The 20,210-nt window shown below is 35.7% G+C and overlaps 1 protein-coding gene across 1 annotated transcript in view; it reads right to left on the minus strand.

The window, feature by feature from the left end:
• Positions 1–20,210, minus strand: part of LOC311431287 (dynein axonemal heavy chain 5-like) — a 142,916-nt gene that overhangs the window by 34,787 nt on the left and 87,919 nt on the right. The window contains exons 58-66 of the mRNA XM_084508638.1: positions 17,565–17,783; positions 15,657–15,833; positions 11,251–11,445; positions 8,687–8,842; positions 8,248–8,430; positions 4,844–5,014; positions 4,085–4,463; positions 2,631–2,902; positions 547–711 (exon numbers count right to left, since the gene is read on the minus strand). Of these exons, the coding sequence (XP_084364764.1) occupies positions 547–711; positions 2,631–2,902; positions 4,085–4,463; positions 4,844–5,014; positions 8,248–8,430; positions 8,687–8,842; positions 11,251–11,445; positions 15,657–15,833; positions 17,565–17,783 (1,917 nt within the window). The remainder of the gene's footprint in view (positions 1–546; positions 712–2,630; positions 2,903–4,084; positions 4,464–4,843; positions 5,015–8,247; positions 8,431–8,686; positions 8,843–11,250; positions 11,446–15,656; positions 15,834–17,564; positions 17,784–20,210) is intronic.

A 20,210-nucleotide genomic window follows, 5' to 3' on the forward strand; every position in this document is an offset into this window, starting at 1 on the left:
AAAACATGAAAGTATTTTAAAACTACCCACTGCAATATACTTTTGGAATGGCAGCAAAACCTGATGGTTTTTTAACAGTCAACTGCAGAGCACTGTCTATCTTTGAGCACTCTACTAAACTAAGGTTTTGCTTAAGATTTGGCTGAAATGGGAGAGTTTTGTTCCTCCAGTTGCAAGAGTGATGCTGAGTGAGTGGCTAACTTCAAGTAACTCTGTTAGGAGGTTAGTATCCCTTGCCTGCTTGTATGGCGAGTGGGATAGAAATACTCAGCTCCTGGATGCAAGTTAGTGTGTTACAGTTCAATTATGCACTCTGAAATGCTTTCAAAAGAGCCACTCTTTCTCTTTATTGATTACAGAAAATAAATCCTATTGGAGAAAGTGTAAGGAACTAACCAGGAGTCCATTTGTGTTGATGGGCCAAATAGGTGACAGAAGATACCATCATAAAGCTGACATTCAAATTTGTATTCATACTATAAGCCAAGAAAGAAAATAGGAATCCAATTTGAACCAGCTAATGTATTTACATAGACTTGAGGATACCTTTGATTTTGCAAGACGTTCTATATTTTCAGTGGGGTCAGACCCCACTGACAAAAAGCATGTCAAAGGTGTTCGACAGTCACTTTCTGTCCACATTGCTTCCATCTCAAGAATAAATCCTTCTGCATATTTCACACCCAGGGATTCTGCAATGTAGTGTCGAGCCTAAAACAACAACAACAACAACAACAAAAGTTACAAAATATATATATATATATATGTATATATACACACTTTATTTTTTTATTTACCAATAATCATTGATGTGGAATTTGCCAATATCTACACACTGGATGACAACAATTTTTTAAACTTTTATTTTCAGCTTTAACAAAAGAAAAGTTACAGTCCTACATGTTGCAACTATTAAAATTCTCAAGTAACAAACTTGAAAGAAACAAAAGAATTCTGTTCACACAGCAGCCAATCTGTGAGCATTGTTGTTTGAGTATGCTAAATGTTTTTTTTTAAAGAACTACAGAAATCCATGCAAAACAGATCCACTGTTGGCTCTGAGGACAACCAAAATGTTGCTCTTAAATTACTGATTGCTAAAGCTTGGTAGAATGCCAAGTGAAAGAGCTGCTTTATAGCAGCCCCATTCTTACCTCTTCCATGAATGTATTGTTGGCACTGGCTCTACAGCACAGCAGACTAAACAGATCTTTCAACTGACTCGCTTAGAGTTTTCCATCGATTTGCTGGAAATACAAACAGAATTCTCCTGCCTGGTGGCTACCAAATGCAAGTCCTACACTAAGTATCTGTTTCTACAGAATATAAACACAGTTCAGACTTAACCCTTGAAGGTTCAAGGTTTCAAGAGGCATTCCTTATGCCTCTGTTTTCCTCTTTGCATGGACTTTTTGTAAAAGGATTTCTAAACTATCCTGGTGTGTAAAAGATTTTTCTGAGAGCCATGATTCTCCAACTGTGTGAACTACTAGCACAGATTCTGAGGAGTGCATTACAGAGAGAAACACCCAAGATCAAAGGGGACTGAGGAAGATATCAGATCCAAAAAAAACCACATCAATCAATACACTTTCCACTATTACGCATGACTTCTGCCCTAGTTAAAAGAGGTAAAACTTTATAATGTTTGGGGAAAGTAGGAAAAGAAGAGAGAAAATAATAATAAAATAATAAATAATAATAAATAATAATAAATAATAATAAACCTTTTCCTCAACAATTAAAACAATTACACTTTTTGAAATTACTGTTCAGAGGCATTCTGTCTCAAAGATGGTTGTTGCAAGACAATATAAGTATTGATGGATAAGCAGCAGCAGCTTTATTATTTTGGACTGTTTAAGTTGTGGAGTTCCCATACTTCTTTCCTTTGCCAGCTACAGAATAGGAAAGCAAGAAGGATGAATCCTCCATGGATCTTGTTGAAGAAGAGGTCCCTGAAAAAAAATGATGTCCCCTAAATACGCCATGGATGCTATCACAATGTCTAATGTATAAAGTTGAGATATGGAAGAAAATCAGAAGTACTACTTTGCAGTGCAGCTGAAGATTGAAAAAAAAAATTGAAAATAAGATATACTGATAGGTTCGAACATCTCATAAACCTATATGGAAAAGAAAATTGAAATATCTCATCCTGTTGAGAAACTGCTATTCCGTTACAGTTTCTCTTACCATATCTGCAATGAGACAGTCTTAATTATTACTTCGTCAGCATGGAGCTACAGGTAAGTAAACAGTTCAGCTATTTTATTGCACCTGTCATCAACGTGAGCTGTTCTCTTTCCACTTCTTGTGTGAAGAAAAAGGGATGCATCTTTTAATTCTCTGGACAAATGTAATTGCTTCACATGTTTCATGGCTCCACGTAAGAAATGCCACACAAAAAGACTGGCATTCTTACAGATCAAGTACAATGTTTTGTTACAACTAAATAAATATTTCTTTCATGTATATTAGAAGGACCTCAAAACTCTTTCTCATTTTCAAAATACTTCATTCTGCAACACATATTATGATAAAAACAAAGTCAGAGGACAGAAGCTTAGAACTAGTAGTTCTACAGGAGACACCATATAGCATAAACACTGTACGAAAGCTTATCTTACTTGGGCAACAGTATGATCAGGGCACCAGCTACGGACAAGGAGTAGTTTACGGAACTGATCCAGCAAGCTGTCATAACCATCAGGAATAATGGCTTTTTCAGGTGCTTCTGCATCAAACCAAGCTTTCCAAGCCTTCTCATTCCTAACAACTTGCACCAGAAGCTGACTAAAAGGGCTCAAGCTAGACAACTGCACAAGGTTGAGCCATGTCACATCAAGGATCCACTTTTTTGGTTTTGGTTCAACGGAATTCAGATCCAAACTGGCACCTCCTGCAAAACAAAAAAAGCATTGTATAGGAAAAGAAATAAAATAAAATAAGAATTGATAAAACAAAAAATAAAAAGTAATCAAAAATATTTATTTTTGTTATTTAGAGAGTAAAAATCTTTGCAAACCAAGACATGGAGATCTAGAATTTGCTTAAAGGAATTATTTAACAAAGACAGATTGGGGTCATAAATGATAAATGTGCCTCCCAAAGTTGATATTCCAATATTTTTTGAGCTTCTTTTTTATCCATATGTAGAGTTAGAGTAATACTTTCCTAGCTAAAAGGTTACTCAAACCCAGGTATTCACTCCAGATCTGGGAAGGACCTATGATTAGCCCAGTCTCCGTTCATTTAGACTACAGAACAAGAAAGCACACCATGCACCCATTTCCAGAAATGGTAACTTCCAGAAAGGGTATCTTCAACAACCACTTAGCTCACACACCACTCCAGCATCGTGCCCATTTGTACTTCCTATGCAGCCGAGCCAAGCTGAATATTAAACTGGTGTTCACAAAACAAGCTGATATATAAACAAGCTGATGGCAAGTACCCTGTTGAATTTATCCTGGTATGTGATTGTGCTTATTTTGGAGACAGTGAAGTCCACCTCCACCAGAACTTTATAAGTTTTACCAAAACTTTTCTTTGTCATTGTGTCTTAGCAGTGACATGCAGAGGCAGCATAATGTAGTGGAGCTGACATATAACAATGTTTTACAATATGTAACAAATTTCCACTTTTTCTTTTTTATGCTGACACTTTAATATACAGAGTTCTAATGCATTCATATGCCTGCTCACCAGCAATAAAAAGAGATTTTTCTGACTGTCTCCAACCTCACAGATGAAGGTATGTGGAAACTCAAAAAAGGGTACACAGGAGAAAATTACCCAGTCTCTTACAAAGTAATGTGTTTTTTTTTCTGTTATCCAATGCAAAACAGTTAAATAACCATATAACTGATTAAAGCGTTATTTTGACAGTGAATAATCTATACTGTTCATTTTGTTAAATTTATATTGTAAACTTCTGTTGTGCAATATACATGCATTCATTCACCAGTTAAAAATCATCGCTCCTACTGGATACAATATATTGCTATTGTAAGCAGGGCAAAATCTGAATTAGGCAGGTCACAGACATATGTAAATAGAGCAGATTTTAAAGAGAAATTACCTTTGATCAGTGTCTCAAACTCATTGTGTGAAATTTTCTTGGCCTGCAAGTCAATCTTCAGTGCCAGAAGCAATGTAAACAGGAATCTATGATTTTCATATAGCCCTCGAACTGTATACTTGAAGACTTCATAGGTGAGATGCTCAATTACATATAGTACCCTTTTTGCTGTGATCTGAGATTTCTGAGATCTTTCCACCGACAGATCAAAAATGCCAAGGAATTGTCGTAAGGATGTTTGGTACATGACATTAACCAAGCTCATTTCCACAATTAGGAAATAAAGGATGCTACCACGACAAGCAACAGGCCGATACTCTTCACGTGCAGTGTTGATTTTCACCTCTGTCTCTGCTGCTACACTTAATTTTTCACTGACCTTAAAATTAATTGAAAAGACCATGGAGATTAAGTCACATCACTTTTGATTTATACTGCACAAGCAAAAGTAAAAGGTCTTGATTAAGATCACATTTGTATTTTTAGTCAAGCTTTGCTTCATTCAGTGTTTTTACAGAGGCATTGTGTCTTCACGTGTGCACTTGCAAGGTATGTCTGCAATATGCAACACTGTCCAGGTAATAGTTTAATTCTGCAATATTTTCATGATGAAAAATGATAATGTTTCTACCATTTATTTGTTAAGAAGTCAGATGCTATATAGAAACTCTAAATGGGAAAACAAAACAAAAAAAAAGGATCTTTCTACAGATAATCTTTACATTTACAAAATATATCTGCAATGTACATAATATTCACCTCTTCTGCTGTTGTTTTAGTGATTCTTAGGACTTCTATCAGAGACTCATCTTCAACCAAAGAGCCTTCTGTACTGGTTAGACGAAAGAGTAGATTATCTTCAAGCTCCTGCATTTTCCTCTTGTTAGATGTCACTTCCTCCATCAGTTTGACTCTTTCTGCCTCCAGTTCCTGTATTCAGAAAATCAGAAATGTTCATTAGAATATTTAAGATTAATTCAAAGAAAGATGCCTTAAATGACACAGAAAACATAATTTCATGCATGATAGTTTGTGGGGTTTCCTGCTTTTTCTATAGCATATAACATTTCTGTATTTTGAAGTCATTTATGTCTACTACTTTTGTTTGACTGATGCAGAACACTGAGGAGTGAAAAAGCATCAGAATTACCCCCCAAAAAAAGCTTCTTCATAGTAAGATGTATAAAGCACTGAAACTAGTTTCCAATGGGAAATAATAAGGGTCATATTACATTAAGTACTTAAAATTAAATCATACAAAGGACTGGAAAATGCATTCTACGGACCGATTTTACATTTTTAGGGAAATTGACTGGATGACCTGTTCCTTTTCTAATTTTTATTATCCTGTGACTTTGTAAGATACACTCCCCTACTGCTTAGAAAATAGGAAATACTACAACAATTACTATCTATGTGATGTGGAATTTTTATTCTATTTCTACAAGACAGGCAATGGCAAGTGAACAATGACAGACAAGTCAACACAATGCCAAGTGAAATGAAGCATTTATATTGCACAGTCCAACACAGCTCAGAGACACCCTTGCTGGGCACCTTTATTTAATCAATTGAGTCAACCTTTCTGTAAGAAAAAGGCAGTTAATAATACCAGTCTACCTACACCTATGGCTTCAGTTTATTTTCATTCTTGACAATGTGCCAAGTTAGATAAGAAGGAGATGTACACAGTTACAGAGTACAGGAGAGGCTCTCTTGTATTTCAAAGGAGTAGCGAAAAATTTATTCACTCTCATAAACTTATTTGGGAACTGTTCATAATATATTCTAGGGCTATATTATGTACCTCTGTGGAAGCTACAAATAAACATGTCCTAAAAGGAGAGAATGATTTAAGCCCCAGTCATTCAGGTTCAGCTTCCACATTTTCTCCTCTTTCGTTAACCCAAGATTAGAATATGAATTTAAGTACATACTTAAATTCTATTTATGGACAAGTTTATCTTAAGCACAGACACCCCACCCATTCTATTTGTAAGCCTTTAAAGTGTGTCTTTCAGAAAATAAGCAAATATATCAGGTGACAGGCTTTTTGTTATTTAGGGAGTAAAAACTTTAAAGCTGAGAATAATAAATACTTCTTTGATCATATATGCTGTTGATGACTACAACAGTCTTTAAGAATGCCTTAGATCCTTTAATCTATTACTTTAGATCAGTAATCAGAAATTTGTCTTCTTGTTTGTAACAGAGAACTTGTTTTTCAGATTCTCTGTTAATGCTCAGTCTTTTCTTTGAACTAAATTTATTAGAGGTCCATCAGCTTTGGCTATCTGTGGCAGGACGTTTTTCTGTTACTGAGACAGAAGAGACAGAACAACCCTGATTTCTTCATATCTGCTAAATGAATAGGTTAATAAATGTGGATCACCAGTAAACATATCCCCATGCAGCAACCAGTACTAATACTAAACAAGTATTGCCCTTGCAGTTCCCTTCAGCTGATACAGAGCACATCTAGTGCTATTCATCCAGAATATTTTTCAGTGATTTTTTTTTCCCCAAAATGCAACCTAGGTGTTACTACATACATACAATAAGAATACTGTAATAGATTTGTCCAGAAAAAACAATAACAAACAACAACAAAAAAATTCACAGAGGGTCTCTGTGTGGAGGGAAACTATAGGGTACTCATACCACTTTTTATTTGAGATTTTAAAAGTAGGACTGTTTATATGCAGGCCATGAGAAACCACTTTCACTTCTGTCTTGAGAAGAGGGATTTAAACTGCTGTCTCTCATCAGAGGTCTATAATCACCATGCTACAAGTAGCTTAGCTGGGCTACTCCCAGCCACTCCTGCTGATGCTGTTCAATTTTACTTGCATAGACATCTACTGGAGTAAAGATTAAAAGTTTTACACCCTGAGCACATGTCCCAGCCTGCCTGTGGATAGCTTTTCCTCATTACCTGCTGTTGTAACTTTCTCAGTTTTCATGAAACAATTCACAGGAAGTTTGGGCATAGCAATGACTTTCTCACCTCTGGTTGGGACCAGAAGGAAGGGCTCTTAGGCTTGTCTGCACTTCAGAAAATGCTTGTATGAACAAAAGGAAAAGATGGTGGCTGGAGAAAGTGACAGCACCACTAAAGCACACTGTCTAGAACATGCTTTTGCAAAGTGGAAGGAGGAGGAATGAATTCCGTTAGGTGGGGAACAGCTCTCACACAAGCAAGCCTGCCTGTGTTATTTATTGAAAGCAGCAGCTCTGCTAACCTGTACCTTAATCTTTGTTACTTTGCTCACAAAAGTGCAGTTATAAAATGTTCCATTTGAAATAAATAAGCCATTCAATTTGGTATGAAATGCAACTTCTGTGCTTTCATTTTAATGAGAAAAGAAACAAATATTTCATGTTAGTGTAATTGAACAATATAATTTATTGGTTGACTTCCACAGTATAAAAAAAAAATAATAAAAGATTAAAAAACTTGTCCCCAGTGTCTGTAATGAACTGACTTCTAAGTTTTTGGATAACTAGGCTGTTAAATTAGATCACACAAAAAGAAGTAAGAACAATTTAAGAATAGGAATCAAATTATTTTGGATGGATGTCTCAGATTTTGTATTTTGAAATAAAACTTCTGAGAAACACCTGGGAAATTTTCTTCCTCACATTTGCTTACAAAAAAATCAATGGAAATTTTAGTAAGAGCAGGGTCAAGTCAGTGCTGAAGACTCCTTAAAAATTTCATATCTCCTTGCACACTAGACCATGGCTGGCAAGAGAAGTATGAGTTCATATGCATTTTTTTCATCTAATTCAAATTAATTTTAAAAAAGAATTCAGAAATAAAAGAGTTTTCTGACTGAACAAGGAGCATTTGTTATACATAAAGGAATAAAGACGGTTCATATATGTCATGTATATGCCTGTGATGCATTATTAATGAATAATTTTCTTTTTTTCTCTTTCCAAGGCCAGATCTTAAAACAAATGTTTGTTGAGGTCTTCCCATTCCATTAAAACACAACTCTACATTGTCCTTCAGCAAAAACACAGAAAAATAAATTTACATGTGCATTTTTATTCTTGCATTTGATTTCAGCTAAGACATAAAATACATGTATATCTACTCTCAGTGTGAATACTGAACAATTCTTCCTTCTAAACAAATATTGCAAATTACTAGATACCTGTTTTTCTGTGAGGATGACACGGCCAAGGAGCTGATCTTCCAACCCTTTCATAGTAACAGTAAAGTCAATCACTGTTGTTCTTGCACTAATTTCTGGAGTATATGCAGGATTAGCCAATTTTGTTGTCATATAAAGGGTAAACCCCTTCATCACATCCACCTCTTTGTCACCTACTTTCACCTGAAAATAAAAAAATGACTCAATTTTCAGAAGTAATTTCATCCAGTGAAAAATAGATAAGATCTTTTTAAATATATATATATATATTTGCACTTTTAAAACTTTCTGCTTAAGGGGAACAAACAAGAAAACTCAGGAGTTCATTGCTGATCTTTTTAAGTGTTGCAGAAGTGTGAATCTCTACATCACCCAGACTATCAGACACCCGGCATCTGTCCTACTGTCTTTTTACTTTCATGTTCACAATTCATCTTACTTTGTGTGATGAACCAGATTTTATGAAGTTTTTTTCCAGGATGTTATCTAGAGCAGGATCAAGTTCCTCTCCAACATCTTCTATTAACAAAGGTCGGCCAAGGGACAGGCTGTCTTCTATATGACTTCTGAAGAACTTGTGGTTCAGAGCTGTAACCTAGGAAGGTTGGTTCACAATATAGCATGCATTTGCAAGCACAAAGAAAACAGCACAAAATGTGTTGCAGCATTCAGAAATTATATTCCTCCTGGGATATCTACGCAAATGATTACATTCTAGGGAGCAATACTTGCCTCTTCTGAAATGAATGGAAGTTTTGTTTTAAGGTTAACAGAACAGAGGATCACACTTGCTGTTTTTCTTCAATGTTAGCTGTATATTTAGTTATCAGTCTATCTATCTAATTACTGTAGTGTCTTAATACCTTTTAATTATTAATAGATTTATGTTCAAAACACTAATGTGAAGCAGGTAAATACTTATAGGGTTCAGTTAGGAACCAATCTTACAATCTCGTATCAGATACTGAATTTCCAATGAAGTTTCTATTTCACAATATCAAGTCTAAAAGTTACTAAAAATCACATAGACCCCTTAGACCCTTATCATTTATTGATATTTAATAATTGTAATATGTACCTTTGAGATGAGAACTGGATAGCCTTTCCAAACATCTGTTATCCCATGATTTTTTAATTTTATTTTTTTAACCAGAAAACAAGCTAGGATAGGCATGCTTTTTAAAATAAAATACCTGTCTTGAAGGGAATACTCTTTGAAAAAGGTATGATTACAGTATCTAGAGGCAAATTACATGGGTTTAAAACAGAAAGTGGACACTATTCTCTGTCACCATCACCTATAGTGTATAAAAACTATGAATAAGGAAAAGAAGAAATCTCCTAGTCTTTGCTTTGGTGAGTATGCAATTACTGGACGAGAGAACAGAGGCTCCATGTCCATAAGTGTGTACAGCCATCTGAAAGGTAGGCAAAACAGACTCAGTGTCACTTTAAGGAGGGAACTGAAATAGCAGCTTGAAGGATGCTTTAAACTACTGGGGGAAAAGGTACAATATGGTAGAAAGAGTTGGTACAGGTCCCTAACTCAGAGAGTTACTGTTTCCTCTCCTGCGCTAAGCTTGGCATCTCTCTCAAATCCTGAGTAGGAGATGCAAGTCTCAAGAGCAGTGGAATAAGAGATACATCATTCTGTCTATTATTTCCTGAGTTTTGGGGGGGCAAAATAAGGTCTAATGTAATTTAGAGGAAGTTATATAATCTACTGTAAGAAAATAGGTTTCACGCAGTCACAAACTGCAGAAATCCTTTTGTGAATAAAATTCTCATGTTTTAGGAGAGCTTTTTTTTTAATATATTTTTAAGACATTATTTTTTCAAGATCTTTGAATACTCTCTATTATTTTTGCTCTCTTCTCAGTTAATACTTCCTGTTGCTAGCTATGTTTCTATACCATTTTGTGAGCATGCTCTATCTACCAGAAAATGCATTTAATGCGGGATTGAATGCTGGGCCTTTCTTAAAGGTGGTAGAAAATATAAGTACAGGCCCAGTTACAGAAGGTTAAAGGTTTAACTTATGACATCACTATGACATAAACAGCTTTCTGGATATTCCTGTTCTTACCATCTTTCTAATTTTTTTTCCTTATCTACCGCTCTCATTTTGAGTGAAGGTAGTATACTGTGGTATTCATGTGATAATCTACAGTTGTAGGAAAGATTTTATACTTTAACAACTAAGTCTTTAGTATCATGCTTGATCTAGTCTGAAAATATATTTCTAGATCTTTATCATGATCCATCTTATCTTTATTGGCATAATAAAGTGTGAAGGGTAGGCTGATTGGAAGGAAAAAAAAAAAAAAAAAAAAAAAAAAAGGTTTTGAGTAAAATAGAAGACAGATCCCAAGCAGAATGGCTAGAGATCCCAAGCTAGACAGAAACTGAGAAAGGTGGATAAAATAAGCAATACTTTTTTTTTTTTTTTTTTTTAATCACATACATGTAGTCATCAAGATGCAGCTGAAATTTGGACTCTGTGTTAGATATGCCTCAAATAACACCAGATTTCCATTCTGCCTCAGGCTGCCATGCTCCTTTTCTAGTTCCTCACTTTTTCTTTTCCCTATTGTCATCTGGAAATGCTCACCCTAAAGTGTTATTCCCATGTGGCATTGATTGTCTGATACTCTCTGGTCTTAGTTTTGCAAGTCATTTACTTTTCCCCTATATTTCTCTTTCTCTATGAAAAGTAATTTAAAAAATAATCATAAAAATACATATTACATAACAGATAATCCCAATTTTCTCCTGAAACTATCTCTCTGGGAAAAAACAAAGCAGTACAAGTTATTTCACCCTGATACAGATAGGTCACAGATTTTGCATCAGTCTTATTTTAATTTCTGTCTAGCTGTATACCAGAAACATCAGATTCAAATTACTGTAACACATGGGCAAAATAAGATGGAAAAATAGTTTGCATTGCTAAATATGACATGAAAGGACAGACATGTAAAAAAAAATAAATAAAGTATTTACCTGGAGTCCATTATTCTTTTCCTTATTTTTAATCCAGATCTTTCCTTGACCTTGTGGATCAATCAGCAAAGGATATCTAGATGCTTTGGTGACAATGATGCCATTCTGAATTGAAAGGTCATCATTTGGGAGACCCTGGAGGTTCCATTCACCAACAGTAGCATTGTCAACAAGCATACCAGTAAGATTCAGGTCCTAGCAGAAAATATGTAATGACAAAATTACTAGCAGTTAGAGCAGTTACACTAAAATGTTGGATGGAGGGCTTGCATTTTTATTCTGATCACAGCGTATCATAGAATATATTTGGTACTTATTGTTTATCTCCTTTCTTCAAAGGTCAATGCCTAAACCTTTGAAGTAGGGTAATAGTGAAAGTGAATTCTGTTCAAGCTTTGAGAGTCTATTAATTCTTAAAAGATATGAATGGCACCAAAGAAAGGGACCAATAGCATTGGAGAAACTCTGAAGCCAGTTCAATATCTAATGACAAGTTCATTTTGGTATTGGCAAACTCTTTTATTGCTAGGCCAAAGGCCTTGAAAAGCTTGTCTCTGTCAGAAGAGCTTCATACTGCCATAAAGTTGTAAAGTGCCTTCCAGCCATGTACACGAGTATGGGATGGCTTGTGGGTGGACTGAGAGGAGAAAGAGGAGATACATTATGGACCAATAACTGTGGTCTATCATGGAAAATTATTGTTACTCTGGTCAGAATTCTTCCCAGCTCATGTATTTTCCTAAAGCTTGATTGCCCCTAATGACCAACCTGCTTAATTTTATTCACTAGGAACGGTGACTGGCCTCTCAAGAATGTGTATGTGAGTAAAACAGTGCCTAAAATCATAAGTCAAGCTCTTTAAAGTAAAAAATAAATAAATAAATAAATAAATAAATAAATAAATAAATATGTGATTTTAAAAAGAATAAAATTGAATGATTTTTATTTGCTCCTTTCATTTTTCACTCAAGAATTCTTATTTTTAACCTTTCTCTACAAACGAGTCTAAAAAGAAACAAAAAGGCTGGGTATATTACAAAAATCCCATAATTTAGCAGCTGATGCCTAAGACAAGATTTCAAATATTGTAAGACTTGTGATACAATCACAAGTTAGTAATATCAATGGTTACAAGACTCAAAAGTTTTTTTAACTCTTTTTTTTTTTTTTCTCTTATTTTTGAAGAATTTGAATTAAGGAGCTCAAGCCATTTTCAGAAGACAGAGAAACTTTAAGAATCCAGTTTCCAGTTGTGAAAAGGACAGTAGAGAATTTAATAACCAAAATTTTCAGAACCCAAAGCCATATAAGCCATATTTAGTTCCTAAAGGGGAACTTTTTGCATTAGGGTCCAAAAATTTTATTATTTTTATTTTTATTTTTTTTACTGCAGGAGGAAGTTACAGTCTTTGAAACTTATCTTATTTAAATGCCTAGTTACAAAGACAGACATCTAATTTTAAACAGCTCTCTTTAAATTGTTATGCCTAAATGACTCATACACCCACAACGAGTTAGTCTGTGACAAAGTAAGGCAGATGTCAAGCCTTTTGCTTGAACTGCAAAGCTGCTTTCTTTCCTGTGGTGTGAAGTACCAAGAGAAGCCCATCTGCTGCTTTTTGTGAGCACTTAATTCAATGGAAAAAAATAAAATTAAATTAAAACACTCTTACATAGACTGTCACTGAAATCATAATCCTGTCCTTAACAACAGCTATCTAAACAGAACGGCAATTATGGTTTGAAACACATGTTAATTACGACATTCTGTATCTAGTCTGTCCATGTGAGAAAAGCAAATATATTAGCAGCACTGAAACAATCAAAAAGTATTCCTCAAATTTTGAAGGCTGCAGCTTAGTGGTAACGCAGTCAGAACATCTTCACAGAGGCAAAAATTCAGTTTGTTCTTTCTTTCCCTGTAAGGACATTTTACATCCAAGTTCTCATCCTTAAATGGCAAGAATCTTGACAGATATTCCCCAAGGTAAGTAGCTTTTAAGAACATTACGTACAGAGTTTAAGAAAGAGCCTCCCTGGGATAAATGTATGTAGGGGAACTCCCATACCACGCTGGTGAAGAATGTTGCCTGAGACTGCACAGTTACTAGTACTTTATTAATAAATCCATCCAGGCCTTACATACTACTTTTCATCAGGAGCTCTCAGAAAGCTTTGCTGGGTAGGTCAGAATCATTTATTTTCATACATCATACTATATACTGGGCTGAGCTGTGAGGTTCACCCTGCCAAGTCAAGGTCAATCACTGTTACGAGAAGCACTATCCACTGTCTTTTCAGTGTCAAATCCCCAAGAACCTGAAAAGAAGATGCAACAGGAATAGGGATCTACATTCAATTCTTTCACAATGATGGAGCCATGTGTGTACACACAATGCTCACTTATTCCCAGCAATTTCCAGCAGCAACTGCTCTTTCAAAAGTTTTGACAGCTGAGGACAGAAGCCTTTTGGGCTCAATGCATCCAATCCTGTATTTAGTGTAGGAGAGATTCCCTGAACTATTTCTCAGCCTTCACTGCTGGAGAAAATGTACACAGGAATTCAGAAAACCAAGTGAAATGGAACAGAGATTAATAAGAAAGACAGTTTTGATTATTATGGTTAAAATTCTTTCTTCCACATGAATCTATATTCCAGTTCTGAGGAAGAGTATTAGACAGACCTCCTCAAAGTCATGGAGTAGGAACAAGGCTGGTACAAACATATGTACCAGAAGAACTGCCAGATCCTGCACTCTTGGGATAGATGGTGGGCAAAGGAAAGAACCAGGTTCATGTAAAGGAACCTGTTCTTTATCATAGTCCCTTCACTGAAGTTGCTCACTTCATTAAAGGTATGATGTGTTCAGGGAACTGAAGCTGCATGGTGGGACATCACCTCAGATGCATTTTAGGCCACCACTGCCCACACAGACTTCAGACAGTTGAGGAGCAGCTGTAATAAACTCACAGAGAACAGCCTTATGGTGACAAATCTACATGGATTAAACAGTTGGAGAAAACTGAAATGGTAAAACCAAGCTTTTAAAAATGCAGCGTGGTTTTTTTTTTTTTCTGTTTTTAACTTAATCGTTTCAACAAGACACTTCAAATTAAACTGAATTAAATTGTGTGGGGAGACAGCAGAGGGTGTGACAGAAAGGCATTAATTGCTAATACACGGGTGTGCAGAGGTGACATTTCCTGATTCAAAACCTATAATAGTCTGTGCTATAATTGGGTATAAGAGTATTTTTTATGTCAATCAGGAGTTTAGCTATACTAAACTAAAAGTGAAGTGTGAAGCTTGAAAAAAGAAAAAAAAACTATGTTTCCATTTTACAGATATTTTTCTAGAAAATTAGATTATTAAAATGTTGTACTTAAGAAAGCCTAAATGAAAATAATGGAAGCTTTCTATTCCTAGACTAGTTTGTTGTGCTTATGATTTTTCATATTAAGAACAGTATGTTAAAGAATTTCTGATGTACTCTGTCAGCAATATGAACTATATGAAAAAAGCCTTTCAACCAAATTACCCTTTATATTTTAAATTTACAGTTCAGAGTGAAAAATGGACATCTAGAGAGAGACCAGATTTTTAGTGGCAGCACATCAGATTGTAGGTGGTAGAAGGGGAAAAAATATAAATCTTGCTGGGCCCCTGGAAGTTGGTTGGGGTGTAACTCCCAGCCAGATGACCAATCTCTCCATCTCTGCACCATCCTGCGGGCCTGACATGGGAGGCTGCATGGAAAATTCTATGGACACAGCAATACCAGTTGTGGGGTGATATTCTCAAAGAGATATTCACAAATTATTCATTATAAGGTGAGGACTTAACACATTAAGGGAGATGGCTATAACTGGTGTTTTCTTCTATATATTTTCTACTTTTTCTACTATTTTCTACTATTTTTTCTACTATCTTCTACTGCTGATTTGCTTTACATTATGACTGAAATCACGGACACAACACAGTATTTGTGAAAAACACCAACTATAGGGGAAAAATCTGACTATTCAATGGAACCCCTTATATTAAGGTAAATCTCTTCTAATCTGGTACATTTGTCCTCATTTCCCTTGTTACGCAATTTTCTTCAAGGGCATCACAGCTCAGGTACCCTCTCTGTCTTAGATTTGGCAGAGCCTTGTCCTATGCACTAGTCTTGTGATGCATGAAAGAATAAAGAGGATTTTAAAACACATTTTTTAAAAGCTCAGTTGATAACTGTACAGAATTTGTATTTATTAAAAAAAAAAAAAAAAAAAAAAAAAAAAGATGGAATATGACAGCCAGTAAATAAATAATCTTCCATTTAAGTATTTTTATGGAATGGATTGCTCTCATTATTTCTCTCCAAGGTAAAGAATAAATTTAGAACAAAGCATGAACACATACATTACTGTATGGAATCTTGTTGTTGTTCATCTCTTTCTTCCACAACTGGAGCAGCAAATTCCTGTACTCCTGATTGAAAGGTCCAGAGTAAGAAAGAAATCCAGTGGCCAGAAGGACATTCCCCACTAAATTAGTAATTTGATTTTGAAAGTTTCTGCTGCTTTCTGTCCAACGAAGCTGTATGTAAAAATATTATTAAAAAGTTAGACTAACAGGACACAAACCTAACATAAAGATCTAATCTAAGAATCTCTTTCTTTCTTTCTGGTAAATAACTGTTCTTTGAGCCTTGAGTATTTTCGTCTTTAATCCTTTTCAGAAGTAGAAGGCTTCTTGAAAGAGATGACAGCCTCCTAAGTGGGGAATAAGCATCTCTGCCAAACAGGCTGGCCAAAATGGTAAGGAGGGTTTTAGAGGAGGAATGAAGATGAGGGAGACGATGACCAACAATCATGCGAGGAACTGTAGGTTTGCCAAGTTGGCAAAAAAAATGTGTGGTATATACGGTAGGGACCTAGTAATTCATAAAACAGGGCTGAGGGAGGACCACCTGAAGCAATAACTGCATAAACACAGAACTGCCTACCAGACAGAACTATAAGACAGCTTTCATACTGTGTCTGGGAAATTAGCACAGCTGGGCACCTCTCTGAAATGTTTGCACACTGATGTGCACAGCGTGGAGAACAAACACAAGGAATTGAAGGTCTGCACACAGCTGCAGAGTCATGATCTTGTGATGGTCATGGGGACACGGTGATCACTTTGAGTGATTAAATGATCTTTGGAGCTCGCTTTGAGTGATTAGACAACCTTTGGAGGTCCCTTTCAATCTCAATTATTCCATGACTGTTATTATCTGAACACTATTTTTGAGTTTTACTTATTCATTTCTCCACAGTTTTCTATTCCCTTATAATCACTCTGCATGCAATCTTGGCCAGGACCTGCACACTTTAAACTGAGAAAAAACACATTTAATCAATGCCATTTTTGCCCAAGGCTCCAAGTGTCTCTTATTGTTTTCTCTGAATTTTCAGAAGTAGAATGAAATAACAGCTCTTACAAAAGCTTTTAGCACAAAGATTCAGAAAACCCATGGTAAGGCACTGTAACTCCTGTTTTGGTGTTATCTATAGATTCAGAAGTTCACTGAAAAATATGTCAAAGCATCTAACATTGTTGACTAATACACTTTGAAGCACATCTATGCAACCAAACACTGATGTCCAGGCCTTACAGGATTCAATGAAGTCAAAGCTCTCATCAGTTTTGACTGTGTTTGATTGGAAGCGAGGACTTATCAAAGGAAATAACCAGCCAATGCAAAAAAGACTATCCTGCTTCTTCTGGAAACCCTCAAGTTCCAGTAGAAGCTGAAGACAGAAAAATCTGCATACTTCCCAACTTTCATACTGCAAACTTCAAGCTCAGTGCAGAGGATAATGATTAGCCCATAATTCTGTGGAAGGTTCCAGTAGCAATCTGAACTTAAAATATAATTCAGAAAATTAGTCAAGCTTCAAATTTCTATTCTTGAATACTTGGTGAGAAAAAGAGAGTAATCCTTCTTATGAATATTTTAGGGCAATTATTTAGGTTAAACCTAATTCCTCTTACTAATGCTAAGAGGAATTTGGCTCCCTGGCTTTAAATTTGAACTTTATCCCAATACGAGTCATATGGTGTGACATGAAGCATTACACATAAGAATTCAGTTAACACAAGAAATTGTTTTACTTTGATAGACAGAAGGATTAGAAAAAAAAATAACTAAAATAAAGTGCTGTATGATATCAAGATATCACCTTGCCTTGAATTTCTTGAGCACTACTAATGATGATTACAGAGTATTCTCAAAACTAGCACCAACTCTGTTCTGGGATCCTACCCATAATGTGCCAGTACCTTTTCTCCACCTAATCCTTCTATCAGCGCTGTGGCATTGTTCATCTTCCTTCTGCAGCCCTCAGCATCGTCGAGTAAGGCCTGCTTTTCTCTCACAGCAGAATCATACATGGCTTGTACTTGATCCAGTTCCATCTGCTTCTCATCCAGCTGATTTTGTGCATTATTCAGTTCAGTTTGAGCAGCTGCAAGTCTTCCCTCTTGTAAAGCTAGATTTGCCTACAAGCATTTTGAAGTAAAGGGTATTTAATACCTGTTATTTGGCAACAGCAAATGACATTCATCTAGTGGCACATACTGTATGGGTACTTTTGAAAATACATGCTCAACATGACAGCAGTTTTTCCCTTTTTATTATTATTCAAGGCAATCTTAAAATATTTTAATAATATTTTCAGAATGATCCATTAATCACACAATGATTAATGATTTGTAATCGCAATAAATTTGAAATAGCTGTATACTAGATATATGAGGCAATGCATACAATGTTTTCTGTGATATTTTCTCAGTGCAAAAGAAAATTAAGATTGTGACTCATGAACTATAAAATAATAATAATGGTAATGGAAACTACTCTTCTTCTCTCTTTTCCCATCAATTACTTCTACAATAAAAATGTAACAAACATATTTTGCTCCTCGGGAAACTAAAGCTTTAGACACATTTCTTATGTTTCTGTGAAAATTTGAATGATAAATTGCCAGTCATTTAAATTTGGCGTCTTCATTTCTGTATGCCTAACAGAAAATAAACATAAAAACAAAAACAAAACAAAACAAAAAAATAAAATAAAAAGTAACCAGAATGTGTTTCCAAATAGATGTTTGCAAAGGATTAGAAATTGACAAAATTCTTACGAAATTCACTCTTACATATAAACACTGTTTCCATTTGCTCTAAATATTTAAAACACTTGTTTAAAGGTCATGTATCTTATTTCTATTTTTCCTGCTGTAAGAGTTATGAAGATGGAAACCAAGAATCTGTAAAAAAGTTTTACTACAAATATAACACTTGACACATATTACATCACAGCAGAAGAGTAACAGAACAAGGAACCTATTGGATGACTCTTAATAAACAGTATAACTTTGGGTTGGTTTTTGGCATTGTATCTTGACTAAACAGATAGACTGTTTATCAAAATATGCTAAAATTCACAAATTCTTCTTGCTTTGGATAAGAAGAAAATAGAAAATGAGAGGAGCCAAGATCACATTTTGAGATCCAGGCATATTGAAAAAAGCTGGAGTTTGGTGGATTTCAAAAGACAGGTCTACAAGGAAGGAATTAGAGAAGCATATCTGCAGTAACCAACACAGCAGTACCACTTCAGGAGATACTTTTCCAGAGAATAGCTCTGCCCACAAAAATATCTTTTACTGTAGCCACCATGCCTGTTGACAGATCCTAGAGATAAGCAAATATTTTATAATGGAGATAAGCCAGCAAAATGGCCACTCAAAAACTATCCATCATGTAAGAAAGCTAAAATATTTTTATTCTACCGTTTATCAAAGAGCCCATTAAACAGCATCTCCTAGAGATAAACACTGTTAAACCAGCAGACCAATGAGTCTTGTTAAGACCTAGCTAAGCAGATTTCAGAACCACTGATGTTATTTTTTTCATGAATCTGGAGCCCTCAGGAAAAGCTTAAACACTACAGGAATTCTGCGCTGGTGAGGTAGTGTTCCTCTGCACTGTTCCTCCCCAACACGGGATGGCATGGGGGGTGAGATGAGAGAGGGAGAGACAGTCCAGGGTCCTTTCTGAATGTCAGTAAGAAAGGCCTGACAACTAACATCTTAATAAGGCAATGTCTCAGTGAGACATCAATAAAAAGAAGAATATGGAAAGTGGGCAAATCTTACATCCCTTCAGATGCTGTGCACCCCATGTTCGTGCAGCATTGGATGGAGCCTGGATGGATTTTCCCATGGCGTGTTGTGCAGAGCAGATCCTGTCCATGGAGAAAAAAACCTCTCTTCTGGTCATTCAAGTTATCATATAATCCTCTTCTTATTGTCTTATTAAAGCAGTTACCTTATTAAGCCATTTGTTGTTGGGCTTTTCTTAATGAGATCCAGCATATCCCTCTCTCTGCCAACTATCCTACCCCTATCCTGGTGCAGAACACTTTCTTATCTGTGAAAGCCATGGATGGGAGTAAAACAAAGTTATGACACCTTGTTTCACCCCCAGCTCACAGGGGATGAACAGGGAGCAAGATCCTTGGAGAGCTGGAAGAACAGCAGAGGCAGAACAGCTGGAAAAACAGGGAACTTACACCTGGCTGTGCAGATTCATATTTCACCTTGGCATTTATCACAGCTGCACGTAAGCCCAAAAGAAAAGAATGGCCATGTGAATTCCCAATACAAAAGAGCAATTGTGCCTCATAAATATGAAAAAGCCAGATCTCCATACAGCAATAAACTACCCAGAAAGATGCAAAAGACAGATAAACAGACTTCCCAGTTCTTAAAAGCTCTTAAAAGCTTTCAACCTTGAAGATGTTAACACAATGAAAAAAATACTTGAGATGAGTACAAAAAAATCTATTGCACTTCAACACACACAAAAAAAAAAAATCCCAAAATTAGTTACTTAAGACTTGACAGGGATCTCTAGCAGATTACT

The sequence above is a fragment of the Aythya ferina genome, assembly GCF_964211825.1.
Source record: "Aythya ferina genome assembly, chromosome: 2".
Lineage (NCBI taxonomy): Eukaryota > Metazoa > Chordata > Aves > Anseriformes > Anatidae > Aythya > Aythya ferina.